At 38.5% G+C, this 21,041-nt stretch overlaps 1 protein-coding gene across 1 annotated transcript in view; it reads right to left on the reverse strand.

Moving 5' to 3' along the window:
• Window positions 1-21,041, reverse strand: part of LOC112163358 (collagen alpha-1(XXVII) chain A) — a gene marked incomplete in the record, with an annotated part of 69,567 nt that overhangs the window by 20,579 nt on the left and 27,947 nt on the right. Inside the window, 14 exon segments of the mRNA XM_024299720.2 lie at window positions 1,404-1,457; window positions 2,539-2,592; window positions 2,668-2,721; window positions 3,036-3,089; window positions 3,448-3,501; window positions 5,451-5,495; window positions 5,734-5,787; window positions 6,557-6,601; window positions 8,140-8,193; window positions 12,834-12,878; window positions 13,498-13,551; window positions 14,486-14,530; window positions 14,866-14,919; window positions 18,058-18,102. Coding sequence (XP_024155488.1) covers window positions 1,404-1,457; window positions 2,539-2,592; window positions 2,668-2,721; window positions 3,036-3,089; window positions 3,448-3,501; window positions 5,451-5,495; window positions 5,734-5,787; window positions 6,557-6,601; window positions 8,140-8,193; window positions 12,834-12,878; window positions 13,498-13,551; window positions 14,486-14,530; window positions 14,866-14,919; window positions 18,058-18,102 — 711 coding nt within the window.

Genomic DNA, 21,041 nt, shown 5'->3' on the forward strand with positions numbered 1-21,041 from the left:
GTTTCTCGCTTAAATAAGTAAAGGGATGTCTGGATAATGCTGACACGGCATTTTTGTGGCTTGTAAAAGCATTTAAAGGCTGTAATGTTCTTGTAATGCTGTGTTATGAGGATTATTCTAACTGAAAAGGTTTCCTTACTTTTACCTCAAGAATGTCCAAATCGCTTTAAACAGACAGGTATTTTCAAAAGAAGGACAGCAACAAGAGCATACGGTGTCGCAAAGAGGGTGAAATTTAACACAAGTGGATATTTAGAAGAGTTAAAAAGAGTTTAAAGCTGAGAAGGCCTTGTTAATCCCGACCAAAGATCAATCACAGCTCCCAGGGGAGTCATTCACTGCTTTGCACTGGACGGAGAAAAAAAAAGGGGTGTGAAGTATTCCAGATGATGGTGCGGACAAAACTCGAGTAAATAAATGTGCAACATTTAAGAGGAAGAACCTCAAGCACAATAGTTATTAGTTTGAAACAGCCGTAGTATTCTATTTTATCAATCACTCAAAGAAAAAAAAAAATGTATCGACTCTATTATCTTTTAGTACTTGATGGCATCTAAATATTTTATTATTCAAATTGTATGCATGTTAATGTCTGTTATCTCCCCCTGGTGGTGAAGACTATGTACTACAAGCTGTAAATCCTCACGAGTAGACAGAAAAAAATGCTAAAAAGTCATGATTCAACTGCCTCAGTAAAACCAAACTCTTTTATTTGTGTGTTTACTTTAACAAAAACCAAGAAAAATCCATAAAGATGATGTACTTCAACAAAAACACTGTGGGAAGCATAATTCATGTTTGGCTATGAAATGATCAATGGTAGGAAACAGACGTCTAATAAGAAAGGCAGAAAATGTGTAGTTAGTTCAGATTTTACTTTTTTTCTTTTTATACTTGTCTGTCATTTGCTGTGAGGTTAAACTGCACTTTAGGGACTCTAAGAGCACAGAAAAACCACACAGAGACTTTAAACATCTAAGGTGGCTGCTCAAGTTGAAATCAATTATTCATAAGCTTTAATTTAAATAGACAAGGTGATTACAATGTGTAAAATAGAGTTTTCATTGTCTTAAAAACACAAACTGTGGTTACTGACAAAAGATGTCCTTCTTGACTAAAATAATACTTAGATGAACAGCTGAATTAAAGACCATTACCAATTCAACGCCAACAATAACCATGTGTTTTATTCAGTAACCTTGGTCACCTGTGATTTTTCATACTCAGGTAAAATCTCACCTCCAGCCCTGGTGGTCCTGCTGGCCCAATTGGACCCTCATCCCCCTGAAAAGAAAAGATATATTTGTCAGAACATAATTTATCTCATTGGAAAGACAAAGTACATGGGGAAATTTTTAAAGATCAAATTTATTCTACTGTGTTGTGGCGTGTGTTAGTCTAACCTCCAAGCCAGGGATCCCTCGTGGCCCCGGTAAACCTCTGTTTCCTGGTTTTCCCTTGTGAAAGGAACCAAAGTCAATACCAAAAAATATCAAACTCTGTAGCTGGAAAACTTTTGTAGCAAAAGCTGTTTGGTTGGCTGTTGTAGATGAACTTTTGCACATATATCGAAAGTCTGGAAAATAATGGACATTCATTGCTTCCAAAGAACAGGCAAAAAGAACTTTTTTTTTGCCAAAATAGGCAAAAAAAAAGTGGTTTATGACACACAACTGCAAAACTAACTGCTTTAACATATCAATGAGATGATCTTTGAATATGGACTTATAACTCACTAACTACATCTAGCATATCCTCCTGAGAACCATCCATTAGTTTATGTCCTCTGTATAAGAATATTCGTGTCTGGATTAGGTCATTTGACTCATTTAAAGTACCCTACTAAGTACCGATGTGCTTAAAACAAGGACATCGTGGCCTTCCCATCGATGTCTCATGTGTTAGAGTGCTGCATGGAGGGAGACGAAAGAGAGAGAACACGAATTGATGGTAAAGTATGAGGTCTCACGTCGAACATTTGAAACATTTCATTGTCAGATTCTTCCGAGGACCAATTTAATTAGCAAGAGTGTGCACTTTCAGCAACTTCACTCCAGATTGGCAAGAGTTGTGTCCATATAAATCATGTTTCGGAGCAACTTGGACCAACCACAACTTTCTGTCAATTTCTGTTTCCAACATGCCAATGTCTGTACTGTGACAAAATGATGACTAAACACTTAATGTCGTTGGAGTACTCACATTCACTCAGTCCAGTTCTCCTATATAGTCAATAATCTAGTTGTCACACACCTAGGTCTATGAAATTTGTTCTCTGCAATTGACCCATCCCCTGGGGGAGTGGTGAGCTGCAGACACAGTTGCACTTGGGAACCATTTGGTGGTTTCACCCCTCAATCCAACCTGTTAATGCTGAGTGTCAAGCAGGGGGACACTGGGTCCCATTATTAGTCTTTGGTATGACTCAGCCTGGACCTGAACTCATGACCTTCCAATCACAGGCTGGACACTCTACCACAAGGCCACTGAGCTGGTCATAGCTCTGATGTCGTGCTTACTGTTTTAAATTTTGCTCACCTTTGGTCCTTCAAGGCCGTTCTCTCCTGGCGGTCCCATGTCACCAGGGAAACCCTGTAATGTCAAATAAAGCAAAGTTTTTTAATAGTTTCCTGGATGCAAAGTCTAAAGCAATTGGAGAATACCAACCTCGGGACCTGGTGGTCCTGGTGCTCCATCTGGTCCTTTGTCTCCTTCTTTTCCCTGTTTAACAACAACAACAACAAAAAAAAGTAGAGAAAGGAAAAGTCGATAAGTTACATAAAATAAAAAACCTGATTTTTTAAAAATTGTGTTTATTAAAAGAAGAAAAAACAAAGTAGTTATGCTACGTTTTGACCTCAAACTGTTGCACCAAAGTAATACGATTTTTGTAGTGCTGAGGTAAACTAAACATCTCAATCACTAGAATCACTTTTTTTTCCCACTTACTACATTTATGACAATTTCACACTTCATGATACAATATTGCCTCTGCTGTTGAGGTTACATTAGTACAGTTTGGACGTCACACTCACCTGTGGTCCTGGTTTCCCACGAACGCCTATTAATCCTGGAGGTCCTTGGATACCCTATCCGATAGAAAAAAGATTAATCTAAACTGAAACTTTAAGACCAATGGCTAAAAAAACAACAACAAAAAAAAAAACAGTACAGACATTTTTTCATAAGGAAAAATACATTTACTTCTCAGACCCATTTTTATGTTTAATGGGTTAGTCCTTGCTTCAACAAATGTCAGAATTGACATTTGGAATTTTTCTTGAGCTAAACAGCAGACATCTGGCTTGACAATGCAGCTTTGTAAGAAACACTGTGTAACACGGTATATTTGAGTACTTGAGCAAGGAAGTGGTTGATGAAATTGGAGATGTGGGAGTTAGGAGACGCTTGATCGTGATGTTCGGTTGTGCAGACGAGATGATTTACCTTATCTCCTTTGAAGCCAATCTCCCCCTGCTCTCCAGGAATCCCAATATCTCCCTGGGTGAGAGAAAACGGTTCGATTGCACGCAGGAAGATGAATGAGATTTGGATGGGAAGAAGGAAAAATGGAAGAACATTAGGGCGGACAGTAACATTTTACACTGCCAGTCAAATACAGTCTTTGCAACAGACAATAATAATTAACAGTTTGTATATCATGAGCCTTGACGCACAGTGAGTTTGGTTTGGTTGTATGGGCCAAGTTTTTCATGTGGTGTTCATCTGTCTTCCAAAACGGCTCTCAAAAGCACTCCCTCCATTTAAATACACCACATGTTTTACTGAATTCAACTAACAGATAATTGGACAATTTACCAATATCATTTCTTTCCACATTTTGGCATTATGGAAAATTATTTTCTGTAATTTGCAGGTTCTTTTGCCAGTCTGCTGTGGTTCAGTGTTGTCTTTGTTTTGGCTCAGCTGCATGTATGGATGACTTTTACCTGATGTAAATCTGTCAAGATTAACATGTGGGGTGCCTCAGGGCACTATTGTGGATCCCTTGCTTTTTATCAAATACATTACTTTCCTTGGATTTTACTTTAAGAGGCATTTATTTCCACTTTATGTTGATGACACAACTTTATAAAACTAAATGTATTTTTTACCGGGTATTTTGTCAGTGTTTGACCAGTGGTTCGTTTAAAAAGTTTCTTTATTTTGGTTACTATTAATTTCTGTTTATTTCATCTTAAAGTCACACTCCAATCAGCTTTTGATCTATTTTAAAACTTATTCAAGAGGTCTTAATTATGATTATGCTGTTTTTAGCCAAAATGAAAATACCTGTCTTTTTCACGGACATAGTTTCTGCAGAGCAGCAGTAGTTAATCAGACATTCCGGCACATTCTCATCCCCAAGTCGTCACATATTGATGTGCTGGCTGTTCGTTAAATCAAGGGTCCGCAACTCTCAGGATGCGGTACAGCATCCGGTACCACATCCGTAGTCCTCGGGATGCGTCCAGTACCAGTACTAAAACCCGGTACTGGTACCCTAACCCTAATCTGGCACTGGACGCAGTACTGGATACGGTACCAGATGCTGTAATGGACCCGAACTGGTACAAGACGCAGTATGCAAACCGGTACTGGGTTATTGTTAGGATACCAGTGTGCTCCGCATACCGATACTGGACCGGTTCCAGTTTGGGGCCCGGAGGTTCGAGACCTGTGATTTAATGGGAACGCCCAGTACATCAAAAACGATGAGTTGAGGACACCCAAAACATCAAAAAGTGACGCAGGGGGGTCCTTAACCAAACGTCAAAATGTGACGACTCGGGGATGAAAATGTGGGTTGTGCGAATGACCATTGGCGTGGGGTAAGCTTGCACTTATTACCCATTAACCCTTCGTTTACCCTCTCTCTTGATAAAGAAATGCTCAAAAAGACAATTTTAGATCTAATTTTCGTAATATATCTCCTGGATCATGAGAAAAATGCTATAAGAACATGTTCAAAACACCAAAAACACTATTTAAATTGGAGTGGGTCTCTGCAGTCTTGATTTAATGTTTAATGACACACATCTGTGTGTGTTCTTGTTTTCAGAACTCATTGGGCTCTAAAACCTGACATCCCACTGTCTTTGTATGGACTTTTATAGACAGAAAATCTGTTAAACCTTGTATATGAACAGTTTTGATTGATACATGAATGGGTTATATTCACAGAGAAACACGTTTATTATTCTTTTTTTTATATGATTGTAAAAGTCATTTGAGTGGTTATTAGTAAAAGTTTCAATCAACAGAGGAGGGATGAAAACTTCACTACTCAGTGAGATAAAACAGTCACCAGAGGTTTCTATCAGATAAAAGGTGGAACTCAACAATAGACTGACACACTAAGAAAGTAAAAAGACACAGAAAAAGAAGGATGCAAATGTCCATCACATGCAGCTGAAAACACAGGCCAATAACAGGAATATTCAGATCACCTTATCACCTTTCAGTCCTGGTTCTCCTGCATTTCCTGGAACCCCCTGTAACAGGCACCAATGAACGTGTTAAAAAGCACAACATGAACTTTATCTTAATGACAACTCATTAATGTTGTGTCCACTTTAGCTTTTCATGAGTGGCATAAACAATTTCTAGGTTTGGAAACTTGCAAAAAAAGACAACAAACAAACAAACAAAATTACAAGGCATTACAATGAAGATAATAAAAGATAAGACTGTTGAAGGAAACCGTTTCCATCTGTGTGTTTATGGGATTACTTTCAGTCCAGCTGGTCCAGAAAGGCCCATTTCTCCTACAGGTCCCATATCACCCTAATACCAGAAAGAAAGATTAGAAACATTTGGTGATAAAGCAACTACAGAGACACAAACAATATATAGCACTCCTCAAGAGGGTTTGCTGCATAAAAATCAGAAAAATCCTCACCAAATCAATGCAGGCTGAATCAAAACAGATTTTCTACATTGAAAAACAACTTTTGTGTCCTGAAATGTGTAAATGAATGGCTGTCTAGACGCTTCCCCTTCTGGCAGTTCCCTGCTGTGACCAGCTTTCATTTTGGCTTTTATAGGCCTGAATCCCCCTGAGAAGGATGTTTGTCTACCCAAATATTGGTGTTGCTGGTATAGATCACACTGGCAATTAAAGATGGGTGTAAAGGACACGGAACACAACACAGAGCTGTAATCAGACGGTCCTCCGATTATAGGCCTACTGCCACCACCCGTGGCCTAGAATAGACCAAGAGGAGCAGCAGTGATGGCTGCAGGCGGAATGTGACAAGCAAGGCCAGTGACACAATATAATCAGACACAATTATGTGGCTGTCAGGGTGGGCAATAGGGCAGGACAAGGTGCTAGGTGGGCAGGGGGCAGCTCTTGGCTGTAAATAGTTAAATAGGCAAAGAGGACAACAACAAGAATATTTTGTCATTGTTCTTTGTTCAATTGCAGTTTTCTGTAAAGGTTTGCAAAATAATGTATCATGATTGATGTTAATTGAGGATTTGAGGGCAATCTTAGGATTTCTATTGATAATAGCTTACTGAAACAGACAAAAACCAATAAATGACTACTCACAACAAGTCCAGGAACTCCATTTGGACCTAAGGGTCCCATGTCTCCCTAGCCAGAGAGGAGGGAAAAGATGACGTGAGATGAGGGGAGCAGGAAAAGCAGAAGGTTTTGTGGGTTGCTGGCTCTTTTTTTAAACAAACATGCTCTAAAAAGTGGCCCAGTGTTCACTGAAGCTTATGAGAGGGGGCTGTGTGCATGTAATGGTGTGTGCCTGGGGGTAAAGGTGGCGGGGGATGTAGACCCATCATCCCACCACGGCTTGTGCAAAGGCGCAGGTTTATTCCACCTCAAAAAGTAAGGTAAGAATTTAAAAAAGGGGGGAATTAAGGGAAGTCTTAATGATGACAATGTCTTTATTTGTATAAAATATGGCAAAACAGAAAGAAGACACCCTGGACTTTCTCACATTATGGATTACAGCGGTCAGACAACTAATAATGGTTCATTTCCAACACTGATCAAATGTAAGAATGAATCCACAATCCCAAAGTCTGAGGGTAGATGCTTTTTTACTACATCACAGAGCTGGTAATGAATAATTATTTTAAATATATAACTTTCATTTAAACATTTCCAATTAAAACATAGTTTTATGCTTTGCACTGATAAAATCTTTTCTTTTTTGTCCCTTGTATCTTAAAGGTGAAGATACAATATTTTTTATTTACTTTTAGGAGTATATTGACAAGAGTTTGGTGATACGATACGTACCAGAACAATTTTTTCCCTTTTTCTTTTGGAGTATGTCTTAGAAAAAAACTCGACTTGAATATTTAATAAAACAAAATAATTAATTCATTAAATATCTTCTTGCCAACATTTTTAAATCGATACAAGTTTTGCCAAATGAAACATAAATCGCCAAATCCATTCCCCCCTTTTTACTTTCCTTTGAATGCCATAGTCCTCGCGATCTAAAGATATAGTATCCAGTAAAAAATAAATGCCTAAAGGGTGAAAAATGTGAGTTTCCTGATTTTTTAGAAGGAAACTGTGCAAATTATGAGCAGGTGTGGGTAAAATATATACTTTTTTCATTCATAAATTCACTACAACGAGTAGGTTATATATTAAAGGAAAGAAAATGTTTAACCTGTTTGTTTTATTTTTCTTCAAAAAATTGAGTTCCTTACTTGTAAATTGATGGTTAAAATACACATTTATGTTCAAATCTTTTGATGTCTTCCTCATAAAATGCTCCAAATCATATTTTCTAACATTTCATGGCATATAATACTCAAAATGACATGTCATAACATCACTTTGTATTTTTCAAAAATGAGGTAGTAAATGGGGTCAAAAAAAGTTGTATTTGATGATGACTACTGCAAGTTTCTGTCAATTAAAACCATCTGTTTGAAGGCAAAACTTCGAATTGAAAAGTTTTGCAAATTTTGTCCAAAACAGCCTCAGACAAAACACAAAAAAGGGGTAAAACTGCTGAAAGGCTGCATGATTTAACCACCAGTACTGCTAAAATACCAGGGGGGGTTGTGTGGGAGTAAACCGCCGCTCTGAGTTTGTGTGCGTAAGCATGTTGTCTGGTTATGTATTTAAGTGTGTAAGTAACTGAGTGTGTGACTTACTGGCTCTCCATCTGCTCCAGGTGGGCCTCTTTCTCCAGAGTCCCCCGGAAAACCCTGAGAACAAAAACGACTTTTATGATTGGCTGTGTACCAACAACCTTTTCTGCTTCATTTCTTTTGTTTTTGGCCACATGGGGGCGACAGAAATAACATGTCAACTTGAGATGATATTCAAACAAATAACAGCTCTAAATTTGCAACAAGTTTTGTGTTTTAATTTATTTATTTGTTTTTTTTGTCTTGAAGCTTAAGCCGATAACTTTTGCACACAAAATAAACTGATAGAAAAAGTTGATCCAAAATGTTAAGTTGAATCATAATACTTCTTATTATCATTACTTAGATTTGATGTTTTTCAGAGTCTTTGAAATATTGAGACAAACTGCTGTGAATAGCCACTTTACAAATACTGTGATAAAAAGGGATATATTTATTTATCCTGTATGCATGAGACAAAAAAAAAAAAAAAAAATAGCAAACACAAATTGAATTGGACATTTTTGTGCTCCTCAAACTAGCTTGTTTTCTTGTGCACACATTTTTTATGCAGAGTAGAAACAAGAAAAAGTTGTTTTCCTTTCTTTGTGCACACAAAATACCAATAACAATAATAATGATAATAATAATTGACCTCCTGACACTAAAAAGGCTCCATAGATCCTATAAGCATAATCAGATAATCAGATAATACAGGTTGATCAGCCTCTAGATTCTGAATAAATTAAGAGCAAATAAAAAAAAATGGTTAAAATGAAAATGGTTATTTATTATTCATTCTTTTTCTCTTTTTAGCAATTTAAAAACTTATCAGCAGTGTATCCATTTTTTAAGGACTAATGCACTTTTTATCTAGTGACAAATGCATTGCTTTCATGCACTTTTTATGTAATATTTATCATTTATCAAGTTGTAAATTTACTAATGGTAAATTATACTTACGATTAATTTTATTGTACTAGTGACAATAACAAATAAAGTACCATCTAGTGGTGACTACAGCTGCAAGATTGCTGACTTTTAGAATATTTTGGCTCAAATTAGGTCACTGTGTGAGCCAAGTTAAGAAATCTGTAGTAATTTACATAAAAAAATATATATTTTTTCATTTATGTCCTTAAGTACAAGTAATCCCATATTAAAATAATAACTTGTTATGTACCTTGGTCATGTAATATCAGAAAGTCAGATGCAATCTAGTACATATACTAGTTAAATATATTTATAAATAGCTGGAATTGTAGTTTTATTACAAACATTTGTTCTATTTGCTGCAAAGTTTGAGCAGCCAGCTTTTCCGGGTACAACAAGTCAGCCCACGAGCCAAATAATTATTCTGCCCATTTAGCAGTAAATGGGAAACTAATCTGGACTGTTCTAACAGCTGGTGGCTCGGCAGAGAGAAACCACAACTGCAAAAAGTACCGAAGCCAAGCTAGTTTAAACTGAGGCCATTCAGAAGCAATCACAGTGGGCAGCTCTGCTATTCTGGTTTCAATGCATTGTTTGAAAACACTAATTACTGCTGTGTCAAGAAAGGAACAGAGATGATTTAGATAAGCAGCATGTATTTCTAACCCACAGACCTAAATTATATATAAATGTAAGCCTTTGTTTTATTTTTATAATTCAAAAATTCACTTTTTCCACTTGCAATCTTTGAGTAAACTGTAATAGTAAAGTGAAATCTCCCCCTAATTCTTTTTTTGCGATCCACAAATCAAAGGTAGGGTCAGTGTTTTGCATGGCCTCACTTTCTGTCCACAGAACAAGCACAAAAGTGCCACAGAAACCAACGAACCGTGACCCCAAAGTTGAATCGTACAGCTGTTCCGCTGTGGAATAAAGCGAGGACAAATGTGGGAAAAGCAACTTTGCCAAGAAGAGAGTCATACGGGTCTAAAGTGGATCATGTAAAGTGTATTTACATTTAGGCAGAAAGTCTTGTTTCTCAGCATGAACTTCATTTGTTAAATGGATAAAACATCTGCCAAACAACAAACAAATCCAGATATATGTGAAAAGTGGGGGAAAAAAATGAAAAAAAAAATCAAATGAAATGAAGAAGTGCTGGCAGAGCACTTTGGAAACTTGTTAAGCTCTCCAGTGTTCCAGGCATGACTTTTCCCTCTTTGCTAAATGACAGACTGTGTGTCTGTGTGCTTCCTAGACAAAGTACAAGCGCTACGGTTATAGTCATTAAATGTCTGGCTCATGTTCATGCGAATCTCCTCTTCTTTCTCCGCCATCACAGTGCTGTCTCGGGGAGCATCCTGATAAATGTCGTTGCTCTCCATTTTCCACGCACAAGCAGCAGATCCCAAAAGAGTCTAACTTACATAACCAGCAAAAGTTATTTTTTAACTCCAAGGCTGCTCCGTATCAACATGCACAGTCTGCATAGTCATGTGCAAACTTTAGAAAGTAGAGCTTCTGCAGTTATATATCATCCAGAATCTGCTTTGGGAGGGGAGACAATAAAATTTGATGACAGTGCTACCATCTGACTACTTTCAGATTTATACGATCTGTGAAACAACCGAAAAAAAGTTTGTTTTTCATGCAAAAATATGTTGGCTCACGGCCCTGGAGTACAATCTCTCCTCCGTCAGACGTCCCGTTTTCCAAAAAAAGCCACACAAATAGTGACAATCAGCCAACTTCTTAAACATTTCTCAGATTATAGTATTAGCTTTGTTTCTGAAACTTCACACTAGGCAAAACTCCGGCTTGCATCTCTCCCGATGTTTGACGCATACATGCTGTATTTATTGAAAAGCCAATGAGTAACAGCTGCAAAATGATCTCAGCAGTGCATTTTGGGCTTACACTCTCCTTCTAAAACTCTTTCCAGTAACTTTGAACACTATATCACAGATGAATCAGTGCTTTCCTTCAGACTACTTGCCTTTTTCTCTTGAATTGGAGACTCAGATATCTGGCTAGGAGCCTCGTTTTCAGACACATCCAATCCCTCCAACATGCATGGAAACACTGAGGTGGCTCAAACAATGACGTAAAAGCAAACCCTATAAAACTTTAGCTGCACCTGAGGCCGTAAGTATGGCACAATGCAGAGAATTGGTTATAAATCCTCAGCAAAGCTTCATTTATTTGTTTTTGTGCTGGAGTGTGCGCTTTGGTCAAAAGAAAAATATGTGTTAATGCGCTAATAAACCTACAGAAACTTTAGTAGTCTCTGTACAATAACAAAATGAAAAGACGATAGGTGTTGCAGGAAAACTTGACATAAAATCATTTTGCTCAAAATGATTTTATGTATCATTATAGGGCACTGTTGAAATTAAATTGTTTTAAGAAAAAAAATTAGACTTATAGCCTTAAATCAGAGATATGGTTTTACAGTATCAATTAAAGATCCACTCCAATCATCTTCTGATCTATATTCAGAAAGGACTCAGTGGTCATTTAATTATGAATATGACGTTTTTAGCCTAAATCAAAAAACCTGACTTTTAGTAGGATATATGCCTACGCTTATTTCCCATCATCCTTTTATGTACACTCTCCAGCTGGCTTACAACCCCTCACAACTCCAAACTAACATTACCAGTGCAGCAAAAATGGCGAGCAATATTGGAGCTATCCAGCCGTACAGTTTTGAGCCAGATGCCAGCTCAGAGGAGAAAACGTTCATGGATCTATTTGTCTAAAAGTGGAGGCATCAGAACGGAGAGGAGTAGAGCCTGCAGATGATAGATTTTACAAAAGCTGCATTTTATCTTTTTGCTCCTTATTCACAATTTGAATAAATAAATAAATAAATACTCAGAAATGCCATTTTAAGCTTTACTTTCTTTATAAATGTCTTTCACTGTGAGAAAAATGCTACAAAAAAAGTTAAAACACCAAAAACCCAGTTTTAGTTGGAGTGGGTTCTTAAGTGACTTTTTCTTTTACCATATTAAACTAATTCAATGTTTTGTTTTTTTTTTATGGAAAAATTTGCTTTAAGTTTAAATTTAGGTAAATTTAATATTTTAGGTACTATCTGAATAAAACTGTACCAATATTGAAATCTTTGCAAGTAGGAAACCCCCACAAAATATTCACTTTATGTCTCATATGAATTCCAACAATTGTCTTATTATTCAAAATATTCAAACAACATTTGTTAAAACATAGAACCAACCAATAGCAAATTTTAAAGAGTAACCAAACCCTAAATCACTTAATTTTGTCTGTTGATCTCTATTAATTTGGGCTTTTAAAGTGTTGTTTGTTGGCAATTGCCAAATTGTTGAAAAATTAAAATTAAATTGTTTCATTCTTAAAAATAATGTGTAAAACTGTTTGTGTACTGCCCCCTACAGGTTGAATTGAGGTATTACAGTTGAATTTTGTGATAGGTCAAACCATGTAAGTTTCAGAAATCTGACATCATGATCTGCAGCTCCAGTAATGATAACAGTCCAGCCCTCAAGCCCCACCCCTCTGACTGGATTTTCCTATTTCGGCTGTGGGTGGAGTCAGCATCCAACTTCCCTGTTTGGTTACCCTTTAAAAACAATAAAGTCAGGTGTAGTTCACAACGTGACCACTGGGGGCTAGCTCCAAAAACTAAACAAAGATGCACAGAATTTGGCTTCTTAAAAGCCTTTCAGATCTTTCAATGAAACACAATAGATAACACGCAAGAAATATTATCTGTAAAGTATGTTGAGACAAAACTTTACCGGCCTACCCATCTTGCCCCTCTTCCCTGGTTCACCAGGAATGCCCTAAAAAGCCAAACGTGAGGAGGGGATTTAAAAAAAAGGGGGGAGGACAAGGAAAAAGAAAAAGGTTACAGAAGTAAAAAACAAAGACAAAAAAGACATCATGCAAGAACCACATCTATACTTCTTAACAGCCTCTTTTAAAACATGAAAGTGAAAAGCTTCAAATTCCACTCATATCCAGATCAGACGGAAGCTAATGGGGCCCGTCTGACATTTCTACAGGTTGTATCTGATGAGGGGATATGGCAAATTTGTATTTAAAGTAAAGTTTATCTTGTGGGTAAAGCGGTAGACAGTATCAATTCAAAGTGCTGTTTGGCTAGATGTGATAAGGCCCTCCTCTGCTCTGATGCAGCCCCCTGGAGCATGTTATATGAAGGCTAATCGCTGGCTGTAAAAAACAACGAGGCCTTGAGTTCAGGACGTTCAAAGGCTCTAAGGAGGCTTTTATCACATGAGTCATCAACACTCCCACACACTTTAACACGGAAACATCCAAACAGCTGGGTCTGCTTTTTCACAACAACGGGCCAGCTGAATAAAACCGAGGCACAATGTTTTCACCTCAAGGGAACATTGATGGGGTCGAGAAATTAAATCGCGATTGGGAAGAACTCACTTTTTCACCATCAGGCCCAGGGAGACCAAAAAGGCCAGGGATTCCAATGAAACCCTGCAGGAGGAAGAGAAGAGCGAGGATTTAGATGCAGCACAAGCAGCAAAGACAACAGCAACTCCCACTGGGTTTAAGGTTGCATTTCATTGGCCGGCGGTCCAGCATGGATAGGGTGGGCTTCCATGAAGAACCAAACCATGAGGCAAGTGTATATGCCCATGGACTGCATGGTGCTGGCTTCCACGATGTAGTCCAAGGGCACATACCCTCACGCCAGGGATCTCTGAAGATAACCGGGGCTGCCAGTGCAGAGGAGACACACAGAAGGACACACAAGCAGAACAGATGAACTCTGGGGGAACAGTCAAGTTACAGGTGACAGGGAGTTCAGCAAGTTTACATTTACACAATATGGAATGAGCTAAAAGTAGAAGGGCAGAGAATGTGGAAAGGTGGCTCAGTGAGCGAGGGGACTAGAACGCCTTTTTAAGACAGCAGGGCCTCATACGGAGCTTAAACAGGAAATTCCAGCCTTCGGGGGCAGGGAGACTTTGGAGCGGCCAAGGGGAGCTGATAAAGAACCTTTATTGAAAAGCAAAATAAAAATCGGTTTGGGTCCGTGACTTGGTGCACCTGAAGGCTGTTAGTTTACATTTGGAAGCTTGTCAATCCAGTAACAACATGTTTAAGTTTGGCATACTTTTGATGGTTGTGCACTCTGGAAGGGTGGATGCAAATAAATGAAAAGAGGTATATATGCTGGTGCATATACGTAGAATATACTCATGCATGCATGCGTAGTTTTAGGTATATTTTCCTGTTTAATAGCATCATGTTTACAGCATAAATGACTAACTTCTTGGCCTTCTTGGGCGAATTTCATTGGATTTTAACAGGGATTTGCAAATTACAATTCTATTGGAAAACAAAGAATGGTTGGTCAACCATTATTTAGGCATTTTATCAGATTAGAAAGGTTCAGTGTCCTTACCCGGACGCCTTTAGGCCCCCTTGGCCCTATAGGCCCTGGTAAACCCTAGAGAATAAAGACAGAATTTTCAGTTTAAATACTTCCAAATACCTGTTTCAAAAGAAATACAAAGTTTACAACTTAAACACAACGAGCAAATGATGTGATATTCTGTCAAACAATTGAATTAACTGGAAATTTTTACACATGACCCACAAAAGACATGAACAAATGCATTTCACTGATGCTAAAATATTCCTTCCTATATTTCCCACGTCTTAAATCCATGATTTTTCCCTCAAACCATCTGCTTTGTTTAACCTAATTCTACTTGGCTCTGTACTCTTACTACTAAAGCCATGACAACAACTGTACCAGTCACAGCAGAGGATTTACTGCACCTGCCTGCCAGGATAACCTTTGGCACCTGGGCTTCCAACTGGCCCCTGCTCCCCCTGGAGGAAAGACAGAGCGAAAGACAGACAGCAAAAGGGCAAAAGGGCAAGTGGAGAGGGGTGAGAGGGCAAGGGGAGGGGGAACAAAAACCTCATCAGCACAGACAGTTGAGCCTCTATGAGCTGTTGCCGAATGTTCTAAATATTCTCCGCGTTACGGGACTTGTGCAGAAAAATAACAGGAATTATCACTAGATAATCTAAAAAATGTATTCCAGTAGAATTGATAAAGATTTGTTTTAAACAGTTAGTATAATTCATTTTGAACATATATATATACTTAATTGATTGTTCAATTTATATTCCAACCAGCATATCGTCAACCACAAGTTATGATAAGAATTCAATCTTTGTTAAAACAAATTCTAGTAAAAATGGTCATTTCCATTGTTTCTACAGACACCATATTCTGAATAAAGAGTATGTACTGGATAAGGTTAATGTTGTTAATTGTTTTTGTTGGATTCCTTTATTTTTTTGACCATTCCAGTTGTGTCTTAGAATAGTCTGAGAAAAGACACAATCACTGGTGAAGGATGTTAAGACACATTTTCTGCAACTAATATTCTTCCGTCTGATGAAACAACCACCATCTCTTCTGATGTGTTGAGTCATGTTCGTCATTGCATTTTACGAAAAAACTCAATAAAAATGGCAACAGTGACCAGATTTCCCACACAACTTTTTGATAAAAGTTTGCAACAAGCGGTAACAAAGTTTACTAGTTGGTAACCAGAGCTTTAGCTCCAGTGTTGACATTCTTTCGACTACCAAAACTATTATGAATCGTTCACCTGTCTCCCAAAGTTGGCCATTAACGAGATCCATCACCTGAATACTAGCACTTCCTGGGTCTCCACACTACACTTCCCATCAGCCCTTGCAAGTCACTCCCAGCAGTATTTAGTCAGAGCTCTGAGCTCTGCTCAGTGCGAAGTCTTGTTTGTGCCAGTCTGACTGCATTACTGAGCGTTATCATCCTGACCTGATCTTCTGCTTTATCTGACCCTGCTTCATCTTTGACTGATTTAAGTTTGTGAACTTTAAGCTGTGTTTCACTCCAGTTCTCCTGTCTGTGATCCAGCCATCTGCCCGTTTGTGACAGTCGTCGCTGGCAACATCTCCGGTGTTTAAGGATTAAGTAGACTGTCAGCTGAACGTAAAAATTTCCAAAATTATGATATACTTCTCTCACTATATGATCCCAGCCCTGGATCTCAAAATTAACCCATCTGTTTGTTTTCAAGAAATCGGTGTTTTAGCTAAAGCTGCACTAGATCAGATGTCAATCAAACCCTGAAATCACGTTATCCAGATGATCATCAGCAAGTAAGTTAGAGGTTGCTGGCTAACAAACAGGGTTTGGCAGCCCTGTGCTTCTCATTGTGATTCCACACATGAATTATCCAAATTTCCATATCATTCCTGCTAAACTAATTGAAAAAGTGTGTTCATATATTAATGTTTTATTAGGGAAATTTTAGGATTGAGATCAGAATATTGCATATAAATTTAGTCAGTGACTTGTTTCAATCTCTCACAATAGAAAGAAAACCCCAAATCCATATTTGATAAAATAAACATCAAACAAAAATATTTGGATAATTCAAAGTATCAGTTTATTAACTTTTTTATTTAATTTGTGATTGTATATGAGTTGAATCATCTAAAATAGTTACACGCTTTTGTGTGCAATATGAAGTACACACAATGAAGAAATCTTTTCAAATCTTAGTTTATACACACTGCTGGTACTCATTAAGAGGTTGTGTTTATATGTTTAACTCTTGGACAGCATGCTAAAGACGCACACACAACTAGGTTGCTTCCAAATTTTGTGGAATTCAATCCAACAAATTCCCTCTTGACCTCAGAAATGCAGCACCACGGCTGCTGCTCCCTGTCTTGGATAAATATAGCACACAGTGCTCCTGCCGGTAAGAGCCGGACAATAATTTAGTCGAGTGTAAACCTTTGACTGGCCAACAGTGAGCAAAGGCTCTCAGCGGAACTAGTGATGTAATGCTGTAGGAAAGAGTTATCAGCATTTTATGCAAACCAGGTGGCCTTTGCTTCTACCATGCCAACCATTCATGCTTTATACTCGGTTGCTGGTATTACAGGCTCAAGGTCATTGTGATCATCATTAGCTACAACTCTGTGGGAAACTGGGGGGTGTTTGTGGATGGATGCAGTGGGAGGACATAACGCAGAGTGAGACGAAAGGCTGTTCCTCGTGATGAGCTGTGTGGGAGCTCCCCGAATGATGACATCACCTTGACGACGGGGATTTACTGTAAAAACAGGCAGCTTCTTTCAACTAGGGTCTGCACACATGCAGCAAATCTCAGGCGGGATCTTTCTGTTTTCTCAGGGCGCTTTTGCAGGAAAAACACAGTTCCACTCTTTTAGTAATGACTAAGGTCTTGTTTTAAAAAAAAGCAAAAGTATGACTGAAAATAGCCCTAAATGCTGAGCTGGATGCTTAGTACTTAAAATAGTCTTGGGCCGGACATCGCTGCCACTGTCTCCTCCTTTCTCTGTGTGAATAAAAGAGTTCATTGAACTACTTAAGGGAGAAACTTTTACCAAGGCGTACTGCAGTTTAAACTCAAGTAAAAACAGCAGGTCTAAAGTGAAACTTTCTCCAAAGCTGCAGTGTAATGAGTGAATCGCACCGTTGGCCTAGTTGGCCTGTTCCTGTTTCTCTTCTCTCTATTTTCTCTGTCTTTCTGGCAACGCTTTCTGACATCCTGGGAAGCACCACCGCAGTGAGGGGCTTCGGCCAGATGTCTGTCCTCACCAGTGCTCCGTAGCAGCTTAATCTAATCTGGCTGCCCTGCGAGCATGCTTGGTACACACAGACTACGAGGTTAAACAGCCTCGCAGTGGATGACGGTCGAGGGTTTCGAAAAATGAGGTGAGAATGACATCAGTACGGTGGGCGAAAAGTGCAGAGAAATGAAAACGGAGAACCCGAGATGAAAGTCCTTTATGTGTGTACGTTGAAAATGAAAGATGGGTTTTAGGAAAGCCAAGTAAAAAGAGTTATCTTGGATGAGTTACAAGCTAAACATAAAGTGTGTATACGCTTTGTACTTTTGACAGATTTTCCATAAATGAGTGTAAAACACTTACAGGCTCTCCAGGGAGTCCAGGTGGACCGGGGTGACCTTTCTGACCCTGCGGAAACAGAGTTCAAGCCTGATCAGACACTAAACAATAAATGACAGAAGATATAGATTGCCGTTGACAAAACCCAAACAAACACTTGCACGGTTCTTTTCATGTGAGAAAAACAAAAGTCAAACATGCCATCTTCAGCACAAGTCACCAGCAGAAAAACACTGTGCCATGTGCAAGGAATCAATCTACCATCCTGTCAGAGATTAAGAGTTTCCACTGGCTGCATTCACACAGAAACAGTGCCAGAACCATGGCATGCATGTTGAGGATATAAATGCCTTCCTATTTGAGTCAGATAGCAGATCCTACTTCTTTCAGAGCAGACGCTCTGACAACCTGACAGTTCTTTCCAATCGTTTCGCTGACTTCAGCATCACAAAACAAACCTCTAACAAACAGGATTGTGGTAGAGAAGATGTATTTACTGAAGGCAACTAGATAGACTATGAAACTCTGAGAGGAAAAAAGTATATTTAAGCAAATAATAAGGTAGAGAACAGATCTAAAACTGATCTTTTCAATCTGTCTAAAAGTGTATGCCGTCTATTTGATGTTGTGCTTGAGTAGTTTTTCTACCCCTCACAACTCTATTGCTATGTCAACAAAGTTTCAGGCCTGAAGACGTCTTCAAGCCTGAAGCTTTATCCTGCTGAATTTTTTAACTTGTCATGAGACTTTTAGAAAGTAATACTTCGGATGGCAAATTTTCACTTTTAAAATAATGAGTAAGGGATTTTTGTCTGAACGACCTTCTTCTGCAGAGGTAATAAAAGACAGAAAGTCAGGAAGGCCTTAGCATGTCAGACACCATTTCGCATAAAATCCTTATTTATGACAAATTACTCTATAAATAAAGAATAAATCCACTTGCTCTTTTCAAAATCCCGCTCCAATCATCTTATGAGCAATTTTCAAATCATTCTCTATCAATTTTGATTTTGCAATTTTTAACTAAAATCAAGAAACCTTTGTAGGACATAGTTTCTGTAGAGCACCAGGGGTTCTTTAGAAATTCGCCTGTGTTGTAGGCGAAACTGTTGGCACGAGCTAAGCCCGCCCCCAACTTTCCAGTCATTCATCTGAATTACAGCCCCTTAAAACTTGTTAATAACATTAGTAGTGCAACAAAAATGGTGAGGAATTTTGGAGCTCTCCAGTCATACAGTTTTGAGCAAAATACCAGCTCAGATGAGGAAAACAAAGACGTTCATGGATCAAGTCGCCTACAAATGGATGCATTAGAGCGGGGACCTAGTGACCCGCCGACTGTAACACCGTTGTCAGTGTTACAGGCATTTTCCAACATCTTTTTGTCAGAAATACCATTTTAAACTGAATTTTCTGCATATATATCCTCCATTATGCCACAATAAAAACATCAATTTTCATTGAGCGTGTCCTAAAGATAAATTACTCTATAAATAAAGAATCAATGCCCTTCTCATCATATACAAACTGAATTATTTACTACATTTCTGTTCATGCAAGTAGTGATCTAACGTCTTTCTAACATGTACACAAAGTAGACCCATGTCTACTTCCAGCGTTTACACATGTACGTATGTTCTCCCCCTCGTATTCCAGGGGGAACGACCATGTGTGGAGACTGATGTTCCCAAGCTGTGCTGTGCGGTCCACTAACTGAACACACAAACAGACAACCTGCTGTGGGTTTGGAGTGCAAAACCACAACCTCTGAACCTCAGCTGGACCATCTTAGATCCTTATCTCGCTCATTATGAGTTCACTAATGAGAGCAGCCATTCCCACCAGACCGCCTCTGTTTACAATGCCACTTGTTTAATGAGCATGTGTGTTTAATAAAAAAAAAAAAGAATCTCACATCATTTACAGAAGAACCCCCCTTCATGTCCCGGTAGCACCTAGACACCCTTCTCCCCCACCAAGCTAAAACAACACCCTGAAGGAAGCAGAGCATGTGTTTCATTGTATCTGCTGATGACATGTCGTCTTCTGATTGGCTACTGAAAACACTCACTTGTGTTAATGTACAGCACCAAAAATACTGCCACAACACCTAATATTCAACATCATTATTCTATACTTTCATCTTTCCAGTGTCTGCTTTCCCAGCGCAGTATGGAGCCAGAGGATTGTACAGTAATCATGTGGTTTCATGTATAGGCTGCATATACAGAACCTTTAAACACACATCTGACAGGGAAGAAAGACTACAAACAACTACATGGACCTAAATGGGCAATTTGGGTGAAATCTACTCTTGTGGTGGAAAAAAAAAAGGTTCCTTGTCTGAACCACAATTTCAACAACATGTTTGCTTGCAGGCAGAAGTGCTGCTAAGGAGGAAGACATGGGATGGCTTGTTGAGTGACTTGTTAAGAATCATTGCCAGAATGACGAGGAACAATTTTTCATAGAGTTTGGGTAAATGAGAAGAGTTTGGGATGGAACATTCCTCAGGGAACTCAGATTTAAAGCTGTGGAGAAACATTGAAAGGAAATTCACCTTCAAAAAAATTTACTTAAGTCATTTAATAACAAGATTTACTATGGTAAAGTTTCACGTTTATAGTATCTGAACTGAAGGCACACTGGGATGAACTTTATAAGTGTGCTCCCTTAAACAAAAGCAAAACGTCTTTATGGACAGATTACTGTCTCAATTCTGCAATCGCCTTACTATGTGTCAACTAATGACCAGTTAAAAAGATGAGGCATATTGGTTTTTAGCTGAATATTTTGACTAAGTATTAAGCAACCAAACCAAAGTCACTCCAAAAATAGGCAGAAAGGCAATAAAAAAAGATGGACAGCTGTTAAAACATGCCTACTCAGGCTGTTCTGAGACTGCAGGCTATGTTTATTTCTGTTGTAGTTTCACACTTCTTCAACAAGTCACCTACTGGTTACTTAACGCACTGACCTGGATTCAGTTGTTGAGCTCAAACTAGAAG

Source organism: Oryzias melastigma, linkage group LG12 (genome assembly GCF_002922805.2).
Source record: "Oryzias melastigma strain HK-1 linkage group LG12, ASM292280v2, whole genome shotgun sequence".
NCBI classification, from domain to species: domain Eukaryota; kingdom Metazoa; phylum Chordata; class Actinopteri; order Beloniformes; family Adrianichthyidae; genus Oryzias; species Oryzias melastigma.